Here is a 14,776-nt window from a genome sequence, read left to right as displayed (position 1 = left end):
TTAGTATTAGTAAATAATATGCCCCTACTCGCTATACCGCGAGTAGGGCATGTCTAGTAAGCAGTGAGCAGCCTATAGCTGCTCACTGTAAAAAAAACACAAAAAAAACAAATTTTACTTACCGTAAATTTATTTTTCCTGAAGATTAGAGGCAGTGCTTATACCACAGGGATTTCTAATCTGGAGGGAAAAAACAGGCAGGCAAATCTCCAAACATTTAAACCCTCCCCTAATTACCTCCTTTCCAATAAGTAGCAGCTCCTCCTGAACATACCCAGAAAATACATAAGCCAAATAGCTGCAAAATTACTGAGTTTATTAGAAAAAGGGGCGGGAATTGTAGCACTGCCTCTAATCTTCAGGAAAAAGAAATTTACGGTAAGTAAAATTTATGTTTTTCCCTTCAGATTAGAGGCAGTGCTTATACCACAGGGATATAATAAAGCAGATCCTGAGGGCGGGTTTCATTTCACTACTGCTTGAAGCACCTTGCGCCCAAAAGCTGCATCCTCTGAGGCCAGTATGTCCAACTTGTAGTGTCTTGAGAACGTATGGAGAGAGGACCAAGTAGCAGCTGAACAAATCTGAGAAGGAGAAGCAGCTGCTCGCAGAGCCCAGGACGTAGAAACAGCTCTAGTAGAATGGGCCTTTATAGGGCCTGCAATTTCCGTGCCACTCTTGGAATAAGCCAACAGAATACAATCCTTCAGCCATCTAGCCAGAGAACTCTTCGAAACCTTCATACCTTTTCTTGTGCCCTTGAACAAGACAAAAAGACTGTTATCCTTCCGGAAGGATTCCGTAGCTTTTAGATATTGCAAAAGACATCTCTTTACGTCTAGGCAGTGAAATTTACTTTCCAAGGCATTAGACGGATTCTGACAAAAAGTCGGCAAAACAACTTCTTGGTTGACATTCGAAACAGATAAAACTTTAGGGATGAATGAAGGATCGAGCTTTAGAACCACCTTGTCCTGATGAAAAACCAAAAAAGGAAAATTCGCCCGAAGAGCTTGGATCTCACACACTCTTTTAGCTGATGTAATAGCCACCAAAAAAACGTTTTTTAACGAAATAATCTTCAGGGAAGCTTCCTCCAATGGTTCAAAGGGTGGCTCACAAAGTGCGGAAAGGACCAAGTTTAGATCCCAGGGAGGACAGGTTTCCCTAACATAGGGCACCAAACGTGTCAGAGCTCTGAAGAACCTTGAAATCAGAATATTTGAAGCTAAGCATCTGAGGGAGAAGAAACTGATAGCAGAAACTTGTAATTTCAATGAAGCAGGTTTAAGACCTTTTGCAAATCCCATCTGAAGGAAACTTAGAATCTTCTGGATGGACGCGGAAACAGGGTTGACTTTAAACCTACAACACCACTGACAAAATATCTTCCAAATCCTAGCGTAGATCCTCGAAGTAGATTCCTTGTTGCCAACAAAATTTTTATAACTTCAGGATCCAGACCTTTACTCTCTAAAATCTGGAGTTCAGAAACCAGGCCGTCAATTGGAATCTCCGAAGGGTCGGAAGAGGCACCATGGCGTCCTCTAGTATTTCTTCTGATAGAGGAAGCTTCCAAAAGGTGGCCCCTGGAAAGTTCAGAAGAACCGAGAACCAACTTCTTCTTGGCCACCAGGGAAGGATTAGGATAATCCTTATATTTTCCAGCTTTACTTTTTGAAGTATTCTGGGAATAAGAACTACTGGCGGGAAGATATATGCCAGGTTGAACTTCCATGGTACTGACAGGGCATCTATGATATCTGGCTTGTCTGCTGGATTTAGGGATGCAAAACGTCTTGTCTTCCTGTTTATTCTGGAGGCCATCAGGTCTATCTCCGGAACACCGAAGCGGTCTGTAATGAGCTTGAAAATTCTGCATGACAGGGACCAATCTGTTTGTTTCAAATGATGCCGGCTCAGGGCATCTGCCACCACATTGAATTTTCCTAAAATGTGAACTGCTGAGATCGACATAAGGTGAACTTCTGACCACAGCATGATCTTTGAACAAAGACTTTCTAATTTTGTTGATCTTGTACCTCCCTGTTTGTTCAAATATGCCACTGTCGTTCGATTGTCTGAACGAATTTGAATATGTTGATCTTTGATGAGAAACTGAAATGCCAAGAGCGCCATCCATACGGCCTTTAATTCCCTGAAGTTTGAGGAATTTCTCATATCCTTCTCTTGCCAACACCCCTGCTTCTTTATGTCTCCCAAATGGGCCCCCCAGCCCAGTGCAGAGGCGTCTGTTGTTATTATAGTGAAGGACTTCATCCGGAATGAAAGACCTGCGTGCAGGAATCGAGAAGAGGTCCACCAATGCAGACTTCTCAAAGTTAGATTGTTGAACCTCATAAGCCCCTCTAGGCCGAGTTCCTGTCGATTCCAGACTTGCAGAATGTTTCTCTGTAGAGGTCTCATTCTGGCTTTTGCCCAACCGACTGCCGGGATTGAGGCTGTAAACAGACCCAGTAAGCACATGGCTTCTCTGATCGAAAACACACCTTTTTTTCTGAGGTTCCGGATTAAACGCTTGATCTTTAGTTTCTTCTCTTCTGGCAGGAATAACTTCATAGCGATAGATTCCAAAATTAGACCCAAGAACTGAATCCTTTGAACTGGCACTAGTTCCGATTTGTTGAAATTTATTAGCCAGCCATGATTTTCCAGCGTTTTTATAGCTGTCCCCAGGTCTAACTGTAGCTGATCTTGAGACTCTGCAATCAACAGCCAGTCGTCCAAATAAGGAATGACAGCGATGCCCATACCTCTTAGAAAAGCTGAGACGACTACTAGAAGCTTTGTGAATACCCTGGGCGCTGATGACAGGCCGAAAGGCAGTGCTCTGAATTGGTAATGTCTGGTTACCGATTGGAAGCACACAGCAAACCTTAGAAGACTTTTGCTGGATTCTGCTATGGGTACATGAAGATAGGCATCTTTTAAATCCAGGGACGCAAACCAACTTTTTGGATGAATAAGCAGAGTAGCTGATTTTACTGTTTCCATGAGGAATTTCTTTTTGATAATCCGCCTGTTTACGGCTTTTAGGTCTAAAATGGGTCTGAACGAGCCATCTGGTTTTGGCACCAAGAAAAGTCTTGAATAGGTGCCTTGATGTCTTTCCTTTAGAGGAACTTCTTCCACCACTCTTTTTTGTAACAGACTTGATACTTCTCGCATCAGAGAGAGTTCCATATCTAGAGAATGAACCTCGGAACATAGAAACATTTTCTTTGGGGTTTGTGATAATTCTAGAGCGTATCCATCCTTTATCACTGCGAGGACCCAGCGATCTGATGTTGTCTTTTTCCAGTGCTCTAGGAAGTGACTCAACCTTCCTCCCACAGGCCTGGCGTCATAATTTTTTATTTCTCTTGTCTGTAAATCTTTCCTTCTTCCTATAATCAAAGGCTCTTTTATGTTGACCGCTGAAATAGGTTCTACGAAAGGAACTTCTAAATGAGGGAAGCGTCTCCGATTTCCGGCTTCGAAACTGCTTCCTATATGACTCTGGTAAAGCTTTCCTTCCTTCCTTCATCTGTTTTAACAGCTCATCCAATTTCGAGCCGAACAGTCTTCCTGGTTCAAAAGCTAGTTCACACAGTGAATTTTTAGATGCCGCATCTGCTGACCAATTTCTAAGCCAAAGCGCTCTTCTGGCGACTGTTGAAATACCCATATTCTTGGCCGATAATTTCAGGCTTTCTGCAGAGGCATCTACTAAAAAATCAGCTGCCATCTTGATATTTTTTAATAGTTTTACCGGATCTTCCTTTGCTTCTCCCGTATAGACCTTTTCTAGCTCTTCCAACCAAAGTTTTTGGGCCTTGGCAACGGATGCCCCCGCAATCAAAGCTTTAGCTTGGGCTGCAGAAGAGAAACAACTTTTTTAAGGAGGAGTCCATGCGTTTTTCCATGACATCCTTCAGCCCGCTTGAGTCTCCAATCGGTAATGTAGTCTTCTTTCCTATTTGAGCAATAGGAACGTCCACTACAGGGACTGTATCCAGCTTACAGTCTTGTTCCGCTTCTATGGAAAAGAGAGTTTTAAAATGTTTAGAAATAAACGGCTTGTGACTCGGGAATTTCCATTCTTTTAAAATCAACTCCTTAATCTGTGGGTGAAAAGGAAACACTTTGGACTTTTTCCCTGTTTCCTCAATCTCAAAAATGCACTGCACTTCTTTAATCAATTTCCCAATGGCTTCATCTGGGAAGGCAAATTCCTCATCTGATGAGTCACTACCTGAATTTTCGCCATAATCAGAACCACTAGTTCCTGAACTAGTATCGGAAACTTCCCAAGATCTCAGTCTTTTCTTAGCATGTTTTACAATCTGTGAATCCTGGGCAACCGACGCCTGGACTGACTGTAATGCTGCCGACTGCATATCCACAAATGTTTGCTGCATACTTTGCTGCAACCAGCTGAGAAAAGTGGACATTTCTGTTCTTTTTGCTTCCTCTGAAGCTTCTTTTGAACACAATGAGCAAAGTTTCTTTTTACAACCATCTGGCATAGGTTGGCCACACACAGAGCACATTAAATGCTTGGCTTTAGATGTACATTTCCCCTTCTCAGCAACTTTATCCAAATTTTCAGGATTAGACATACTGGGAACAGAAAACAAGAAAGGGAAAATAATCAAAATGTTCTCCTTAAAGATTCAGGCTAAAACCATTTAAAATAAAAACTTAATCAGTCTTACCTTAAATGGCTTGAGAGTGTGTTGGAGGGCAGGTGAGAAACACACTTTGCAACCGTTCTGAGAGCTCCTGGCAAACAGAGGTTGCTGCTGGTAATTGCTCCTTTTAAGTCCTGTAACCAAACCAAAACGCCAAGTTCAAATTTGGCGCCTGAATCAAGGTTCGCATTGCGCATGTGTATAGCGCTCTGCGACTCCCTGGTGGAACGCAACGCAACCTGTGGCTGCGTTCCACCGACAGGACCTCCCAGCCGACGCACGCCTGCGTCCTTCGTCAGACCGGCACCTGGCACGGCAAGAGACGGCATAATAAAAAGGCAGGGACCACGCCGTCCGGCGTGTGAAACGCTACTTACCCGGACATAAAGGAAGCAGAGCCTCCCGAGCCTCAGCCCTTCTCACCTGCTTCCTGGAGAACCTCCTGTCTAACCTCCCCTGCCGAAGGCAGGCAAAGAACTGGGTATGTTCAGGAGCTGCTACTTATTGGAAAGGAGGTAATTAGGGGAGGGTTTAAATGTTTGGAGATTTGCCTGCCTGTTTTTTCCCTCCAGATTAGAAATCCCTGTGGTATAAGCACTGCCTCTAATCTGAAGGGAAAAAGGGGGATTCAGCATGACAGTGCCGCTTTAACACCCCCCCCCTCTATATCTGAACTGCATGTTCCTTTTCTAATCGGATTGTTTTTTTCTGATTGGTGGGAATGAAAAGCTAAATGGACAAATCAACAGGATCATTGCACTTGTTACCATGGTGACTGCTCCACTCTTTCTGTCAATCCAAGCAATGCACATGCATCTCTGCAATTTCTGGAATGGGGAGATGTATTCTCTTTGGAAGTTCTAATCAACAAAAGTCAGTAAGAGACAAATTAGTAGGCCAAGCCTTATTCACGTCAAACAAACAGTCCATTCACCTTCGAATGCTGCTCTTTCAGCTTCATAACAATGCCAGGATCGTCCTTTTTGCTGGCCATCAACAGGCAAAACATCTGCTCCCGGTACTTGCTCATGATGAGTTCCAGAGCAGACTGGTGTTCTTCAAGAGACGTACGCAACTCTGGAAAACATTAGGAAATGGCAGAGTTTAGAACTGACCCCAAACCAGCTGTGTGTTTGGATTTATAATGATTACACTCTCTCCCATGTCACTTTATTTATAATGATTACACTCTCTCCCATGTCACTTTATTTTTAATGATTACACTCTCTCCCTTGTCACTTTATTTATAATGATTACACTCTCTCCCTTGTCACTTTATTTATAATGATTACACTCTCTCCCTTGTCACTTTATTTATAATGATTACACTCTCTCCCTTGTCACTTTATTTATAATGATTACACTCTCTCCCTTGTCACTTTATTTATAATGATTACACTCTCTCCCTTGTCACTTTATTTATAATGATTACACTCTCTCCCTTGTCACTTTATTTATAATGATTACACTCTCTCCCTTGTCACTTTATTTATAATGATTACACTCCCTCCCATGTCACTTTATTTATAATGATTACACTCTCTCCCTTGTCACTTTATTTATAATGATTACACTTCCTCCCATGTCACTTTATTTATAATGATTACACTCCCTCCCATGTCACTTTATTTATAATGATTACACTCTCTCCCATGTCACTTTATTTTTAATGATTACACTCTCTCCCTTGTCACTTTATTTATAATGATTACACTCTCTCCCTTGTCACTTTATTTATAATGATTACACTCTCTCCCTTGTCACTTTATTTATAATGATTACACTCTCTCCCTTGTCACTTTATTTATAATGATTACACTCTCTCCCTTGTCACTTTATTTATAATGATTACACTCCCTCCCATGTCACTTTATTTATAATGATTACACTCCCTCCCTTGTCACTTTATTTATAATGATTACACTCCCTCCCATGTCACTTTATTTATAATGATTACACTCTCTCCCTTGTCACTTTATTTATAATGATTACACTCCCTCCCATGTCACTTTATTTATAATGATTACACTCTCTCCCTTGTCACTTTATTTATAATGATTACACTTCCTCCCATGTCACTTTATTTATAATGATTACACTCCCTCCCATGTCACTTTATTTATAATGATTACACTCCCTCCCATGTCACTTTATTTATAATGATTACACTCCCTCCCATGTCACTTTATTTATAATGATTACACTCCCTCCCTTGTCACTTTATTTATAATGATTACACTCCCTCCCATGTCACTTTATTTATAATGATTACACTCCCTCCCTTGTCACTTTATTTATAATGATTACACTCCCTCCCATGTCACTTTATTTATAATGATTACACTCCCTCCCATGTCACTTTATTTATAATGATTACACTCTCTCCCTTGTCACTTTATTTATAATGATTACACTCTCTCCCATGTCACTTTATTTATAATGATTACACTCCCTCCCATGTCACTTTATTTATAATGATTACACTCTCTCCCATGTCACTTTATTTTTAATGATTACACTCTCTCTCTTGTCACTTTATTTATAATGATTACACTCCCTCCCATGTCACTTTATTTATAATGATTACACTCCCTCCCATGTCACTTTATTTATAATGATTACACTCTCTCTCTTGTCACTTTATTTATAATGATTACACTCCCTCCCATGTCACTTTATTTATAATGATTACACTCTCTCCCTTGTCACTTTATTTATAATGATTACACTCCCTCCCCTGTCACTTTTTTTATAATGATTACACTCTCTCCCTTCTCACTTTATTTATAATGATTACACTCTCTCCCATGTCACTTTATTTATAATGATTACACTCTCTCCCATGTAACTTTATTTATAATGATTACACTCTCTCCCTTGTCACTTTATTTATAATGATTACACTCCCTCCCCTGTCACTTTATTTATAATGATTACACTCTCTCCCTTCTCACTTTATTTATAATGATTACACTCTCTCCCATGTCACTTTATTTATAATGATTACACTCTCTCCCATGTAACTTTATTTATAATGATTACACTCTCTCCCTTCTCACTTTATTTATAATGATTACACTTCCTCCCCTGTCACTTTATTTATAATGATTACACTTCCTCCCATGTCACTTTATTTATAATGATTACACTCTCTCCCATGTCACTTTATTTATAATGATTACACTCCCTCCCTTGTCACTTTATTTATAATGATTACACTCTCTCCCATGTCACTTTATTTATAATGATTACACTCCCTCCCATGTCACTTTATTCATAATGATTACACTCCCTCCCATGTCACTTTATTTATAATGATTACACTCTCTCCCATGTCACTTTATTTATAATGATTACACTTCCTCCCATGTCACTTTATTTATAATGATTACACTCTCTCCCATGTCACTTTATTTATAATGATTACACTCCCTCCCATGTCACTTTATTTATAATGATTACACTCCCTCCCATGTCACTTTATTTATAATGATTACACTCCCTCCCTTGTCACTTTATTTATAATGATTACACTCTCTCCCATGTCACTTTATTTATAATGATTACACTCTCTCCCTTCTCACTTTATTTATAATGATTACACTCTCTCCCATGTCACTTTATTTATAATGATTACACTTCCTCCCATGTCACTTTATTTATAATGATTACACTCCCTCCCATGTCACTTTATTTATAATGATTACACTCTCTCCCATGTCACTTTATTTATAATGATTACACTCCCTCCCATTTCACTTTATTTATAATGATTACACTCTCTCCCTTGTCACTTTATTTATAATGATTACACTTCCTCCCATGTCACTTTATTTATAATGATTACACTCTCTCCCATGTCACTTTATTTATAATGATTACATGTGGTGGAATCTCGGTAAAAATAAATTTAGTAGGCCGAGATTACCACGTGGCATGTGTACGTGCATATGCTGACGTATCGATCAGTTGGTTGCACGTGGCAAGATACGATCAGTAGTGTACGGAGCATGTGCAAGAATACAGGATGTAGTATTCCCCCTCCTCCATTGTGCTGGACAAGCCATGCGGTCAAACAGGAAGTTAATTCTTATTTGTGTTGATTGGTCAAGGGAATGTGCGGGTGGAGCTTAATATGGGAGGAGTTATATGCCTATATAAGGAGCCTGCACTATTGTCCGGGGCTCAGACTTTGCTGTATTTTGGTGACGCTAGTCCCTCTGAGTCCCGATCGGTGATCCAATAAAGAATCTCTTCCTTCCTGAAGAAACCTGTGTCCATCTCTCTGTGCTTGGCTTCCGTCAGTTTCTCCGGTATCATTTGGTGCGTTGGCCGGGAAGCTCATCGTTCAACGGTAGCTGAGAGGCAGAGGCGTGAGACGGTCTATCTTTGCCCACGTTCTCTACGGCTGCACCCCTGAACTTCTGCGTGGACCTCCCTTCGTCTCGGCGCCACTGGTCTGTTGTCCAGGAGATCATCGGCCTCTACGTGAGAAGTGCTGGGGTGTCCCCGTCGATGAGTGTGAACTCAGGTTCAGGAACGAGGAGGTAAGATAACTGCTGTTTTAGACGGCAGGACCCGCTAGGGGTATACCGATTGTGCGGTAGGCCCAAAGGGGTTTTTGAATCTGTATCTGCCCCCTCTGTCGGAGGGAAGGAGCGAAGGCGCACCGCTCGATCGAACGCTCTTTAGTCAGACCGTTTGATTTGGTTAGTCAGGCGGGGCGCTCTGGTGTAAAATAGCCCTAGCCGGACACCGGTGTCTTGTCTAGACTAGCGTTCTAGGGTGTATATTTTGTTCGCTAGGTCGGAGGGACCGGGAGACTAAGCGGCGTCTGTGTAAATCCGGTTCGCTAGTTCTCATCCTATCTGGGCTAAGTGGGAAGGCGTGTAAATTTGGAACCCACTAGACTTTTGATAGTACGACTAAGAGGCGTCTGTGTAAATTCGGTCCTCTAGCTCGTTGTATAGTGCGACTAAGAGGCGTCTGTGTAAATTCGGTTCTCTAGCTCGCTATATATGTGGTGATTGGGCAGTGTGGCTAACCAAAACGTATGTAGATTGTTTTTAGGTAGTCCATTCAAGGTACTGGCCAATAGTTTAGTTGGGAATTGTAAATGTGTTAACGATTGTTTTAGTAAAGTGTATATCTTGTTAGATAGCGCGAGCTCAGCCGTCTAGCGAGAGTGTTAATAGTGTGTTGCTGTATTATAGTGCACGGTACCATAACCCTGTATATTTACTGACATTGTATAATAAGTACTAATCATTGTCGTCCATTGCATGTTTAACACCATAACCACTAATAATTGTATTGTGACCTTAACTTGTGCTTTGACCTATGCTAACCGTACTGTAACCGCTATTTGTAAAAGACGATGTTACTGGGGTGTGTTATAGACGGGTAATTCGTATATAGAGAATTATAGCGTGGGTGACTGTATAGTTACGCCAAAGGGCATAATATTGATTATATAGTGACTGGTGTAACAGCTGTGTGTGTACGGGAATTCCCTGAGTGTTTATTGTTATTGTGTACGTTTCACTTGGTAACCGTACCACGTGGTGCTGTTGCCAGAGGAAACGGGTGTGACTGTTGAATAGTACGCGTGTATAGTATTCGTTGTCGACGACGTTCCATTGTTAAGTATGGGTGCGTCGCAGTCAACGATTCCGGATCCCTTAGGTTGTATGGTGAAGAATTTTAAAAAGGGATTCAAAACTTGTGATTTTGGGGTTAAGATGTCTCCTGTCCGTTTAGTTACTTTGTGTACTAGGGAGTGGCCTACTTTGGTTGCTGCATGGCCGCCACGTGGCAGTTTGGATCCAACTCTGGTACAGCGCTTACACGTGGCTGTATCAGGTAGGCCTGAACTTTACGGCCAGTTTCCTTATATTGACTGTTGGAGACAGGCCGTAAATGACTCGCCAAAATGGCTCCAGACATGCCACGAGGAGCAGTGTCGCCTCATGGTAGCTAGGACTTGTTCGTCCACTAGGACTGGTGTTAGGCCCATTTTGGACACGCCCCCTGAGTCCGAGATCCCTTTGCCGCCCCCTTACTTTCCGTTAAGAAGAAGTGACGCAAACGCAGGAAGCCCTGCACCCCTCCCCTCATTACCCTCATCCACTTCCGCTTCCTCCTCCAGTACAGGATCCACCCCCCCTCGTACTAAATCTCCCCTTCCGGAACCAGAACCCACCCCCATTAAAAACGAATATCCTGATTTGGCGCCACTTCAGACTTCCGGTCAAGCTTCATCTAGCTCGGCCCGAAGTGTTCTATTCACTACCTTTTCCCAAAACCAACCTCCCACATCCCCATACCCTATCTCTCCCCGACCGGAACCCATGACTGACGCTTCCCTACGTAGCCCCATCCAAACCCGACAGTTGACTGGTGCCCAACAATTAAAGCACTATCAGATGCCTCTTCGCTTAAATCCCGGGTCAGCTTATATCGATGCCGCAGGACAAATGGCACACGCTGACCCAGTCTTCGTATATGTCCCATTTACCACTACCGACCTTTTAAACTGGAAGACCCATAATTCCTCGTATACTGAGAAACCACAAGCCATGACTGATCTGTTCACCTCAATAGTACAGACGCATAATCCGACATGGGCTGATTGCCAGCAGTTACTAATGACTTTATTTAACAATGAGGAAAGGACAAGAATAAATCAAGCAGCCATTAAAGCATTAGAAGATAGAGCCCGTGCTTTGAACCAAGCTAATCCAGCAGCATGGGCCGCAACACACTATCCCAACACTGATCCCGATTGGAACGTAAATGGTGCTGATATGGTTCAACTTAGAGCCTATAGAGACGCTATAATTGCTGGCATGAAAGCCGGAGGAAAGAAAGCCATTAACATGTCGAAGACAGTTGAGGTGATTCAGAAAAGCGATGAAGCGCCCAGTGTCTTTTATGACCGATTATTGGAGGCGTACCGCTTGTACACCCCCTTTAATCCGGAAGACGCAGACAATTCCCGAATGGTTAACTCCGCCTTTGTCAGCCAAGCATACGGAGATATTAAGCGCAAGCTACAAAAGTTAGAAGGGTTTGCAGGTATGTCCATCACCCAACTAATGGAGGTAGCAAATAAGGTCTATATGAACAGGGATACAGAAAATAAGAAAGAGGAAGAGCGCAAGATGCGTAAAAAGGCTGATATGCTAGCGGTAGCGATCGCAGGCGTAGATAGACGGGGCCCAGATAGAGGCGATAGTAGATGGAATGAGGAACCTCTAAGTAGAAATCAGTGCGCTTACTGTAGGGAAGAAGGGCATTGGAGAAATGAGTGTCCGCGAAGGGAACAGTCTGAGAGAGACAGACCTAGGTCAGGTTACGGAAACTTTAGAGGCAGAGCGAGAGGTAGAGGAGGCCCCGGAGGGAGTAATGGTTATAGAGGGAGTAATGGGAACAGAGGAAGTGTTAGGGAAGATAGGTATATTCCAGCAGTGCAAAGGTCCCGCGATAGAGAAGGTAGGGACTTCGTAGGATTGGCTGACACGGTCATGGAGGACTATTGATACCGACCGGGCTCCATCCCCCTTGGTCGAGCGGAGCCTATGGTCGATGTATCAATAGGGGGGAAAAGGAGTGCGTTCATGATCGACACTGGTGCTGAACATTCAGTGGTGACTAATCTAGTTGCTCCTCCATCTGGAAGGACTATTACTGTGATAGGAGCAACTGGAAGAAGTGCTGAAAGACCGGTTCTTAAAAGTCGACTCTGTACATTGGGAGGCCACGTAGTAAAACACCAATTCCTTTATATGCCTGAATGTCCAGTCCAATTGCTGGGACGTGATATGCTATCAAAATTACAAGCGCAGATTACGTTCCTACCAAATGGAACAACATCTTTAAAGTTTAATGGACCTTCAGGTATTATGACTTTATCCGTACCAAAGGAAGAAGAGTGGCGACTTTATACAGTGTTGACTAGCCAAAACCCTAGGAGTGATGAGACATTGTTTAACATACCAGGAGTTTGGGCAGAGAACAACCCACCAGGACTGGCCCGCAATATTCCACCTATAAAAATTGAACTGAAACTTGGGGTTTATCCAGTAAGCCTAAGACAATACCACATCCCACAGAAGGCTAAGAAGAACATCCAATCCTATCTGGATAAGTTCATACGGTATGGTATCCTAAAATTCTGTACTTCCCCCTGGAACACCCCATTGCTGCCTGTTCAAAAGCCCGGTACAGATGAGTATCGACCTGTGCAGGACTTGAGAGCAGTCAATGATGCGGTTGTTAGTATACATCCAGTTGTACCCAATCCATATAACCTGCTTGCTTTAATTCCGGGCGGGGCTACTTACTTCACAGTCTTAGATCTCAAAGATGCCTTCTTTTGCCTCCGAATTGCCGCAGAAAGTCAATGTATTTTCGCTTTCCAATGGGAGAACGCTGTAACGGGCTCAAAACGCCAAATGACTTGGACAAGACTGCCCCAAGGGTTTAAAAATTCACCTACCCTATTTGGTTCAGCCCTAAGTCAAGATCTATTGGATTTCGAGTCCATCCCAGGAGAGTGTGTCTTGTTACAATATGTAGATGACTTGTTGATAGCAGCAGTTACAAAAGAAAAATGTCAGCAAGCAACGCACGATCTACTACACATTCTCTGGAAGGCAGGATACAAGGTGTCTAGAAAGAAGGCTCAGTTGTGTTTGCCAACTGTCAAGTATCTGGGATTCCATATCTCTGAAGGTCAAAGGATTATGGGGCCAGAGAGAAAAGAAGCTGTCTGCCAAATACCAATACCCAAGAATAGAAGACAAGTGCGAGAATTCTTGGGGGCAGCAGGCTTCTGTAGGATATGGATTCCCAGCTATGCGATACTAGCAAAACCTCTGCACGCAGCCATCAAAGGTACAGAGCACGACCCCTTCTTATGGACCCAAGAACAGCAAACGGCATTTGAAGATGTGAAGAAGGCTTTGATGAGTGCCCCAGCATTAGGTCTACCTGATCACACACGACCATTCTACTTATATGTACACGAGCAGAGAAGAATGGCTGTGGGAGTATTGACACAGTACTTGGGATCATGGCAAAGACCTGTTGCCTACATGTCTAAGCAACTGGATGCAGTGGCCAGCGGACTTCCACCTTGTCTAAGAGCCGTAGCTGCAGCCGCCCTGCTAGTAGCTGAAGCCGATAAACTCACTCTGGGTCAAGAACTTTATGTACGAGTCCCACATGCAGTACAGACGTTGTTGGATTACAAAGGAAATCATTGGTTTAGTAACAGCCGTATGACCAAGTATCAAGCAATGTTGTGTGAAAACCCAAGAGTGCATTTAGAGACTGTAAACACCTTAAATCCAGCTACCCTTTTGCCACAACCTACTGAAAGTCAACATGATTGTTTGGAAGTAATGGATGAAGTATTTTCAAGTAGACCAGATCTTCGTGATTTTCCCATCCAGAACCCCGATGTTCAATATTATACCGACGGCAGTAGTTATGTGAAAGAAGGGATCCGCTATGCAGGATATGCAGTGACAACAATAGACAAGGTGATAGAAGCTCGGCCACTGGCAAAAGGAACATCAGCACAAAAGGCAGAATTAATAGCACTAACACGAGCGTTACAATTGGCTGAAGGTTTAAGAGTAAATATCTATACGGACTCTAAGTATGCGTTTTTAACCACTCATGCCCACGGAGCTTTGTATAAAGAAAGAGGACTACTGAATTCAGAAGGCAAAGAAATCAAGTACGCAGCTGAAATCCTACAACTATTGGAAGCAGTGTGGGAGCCGAAAGAAGTCGGTATCATACATTGTCGAGCGCATCTGAGAGGAGATGGTGATGTAACCAAGGGAAATCGGATGGCAGATAGTGCAGCTAAGCGTGCTGCTGAATCAGGAAGACAGGAGTATGTGGGGCATATAGCTGCTCTAATACCAACCCCACTGTCTCAATGGACTCCAGTTTATACAGCTCAAGAAGAGGAGTGGTTAAAGACTGAACCGGGAAAGTATCTGGAGAACAAGTGGTATCAGCTAGAAGATGGAAGAATAGTTATACCAGCATCGCTAGCGGTAGAA

The 14,776-nt window shown here is 42.8% G+C and overlaps 1 protein-coding gene across 1 annotated transcript in view; it reads right to left on the bottom strand.

Moving 5' to 3' along the window:
* FGFR1OP2 (FGFR1 oncogene partner 2) overlaps positions 1 to 14,776 on the bottom strand; it is a 31,853-nt gene that overhangs the window by 3,238 nt on the left and 13,839 nt on the right. The window contains exon 4 of the mRNA XM_063446694.1: positions 5,629 to 5,771. Coding sequence (XP_063302764.1) covers positions 5,629 to 5,771 — 143 coding nt within the window. The remainder of the gene's footprint in view (positions 1 to 5,628; positions 5,772 to 14,776) is intronic.

Source organism: Pelobates fuscus, chromosome 3 (assembly GCF_036172605.1).
Source record: "Pelobates fuscus isolate aPelFus1 chromosome 3, aPelFus1.pri, whole genome shotgun sequence".
Classification (NCBI taxonomy): Eukaryota; Metazoa; Chordata; class Amphibia; order Anura; family Pelobatidae; genus Pelobates; species Pelobates fuscus.
The sequence above is the reverse complement of the archived record's forward strand: the minus strand, read 5'-3'. Positions and strand labels throughout refer to the sequence as shown.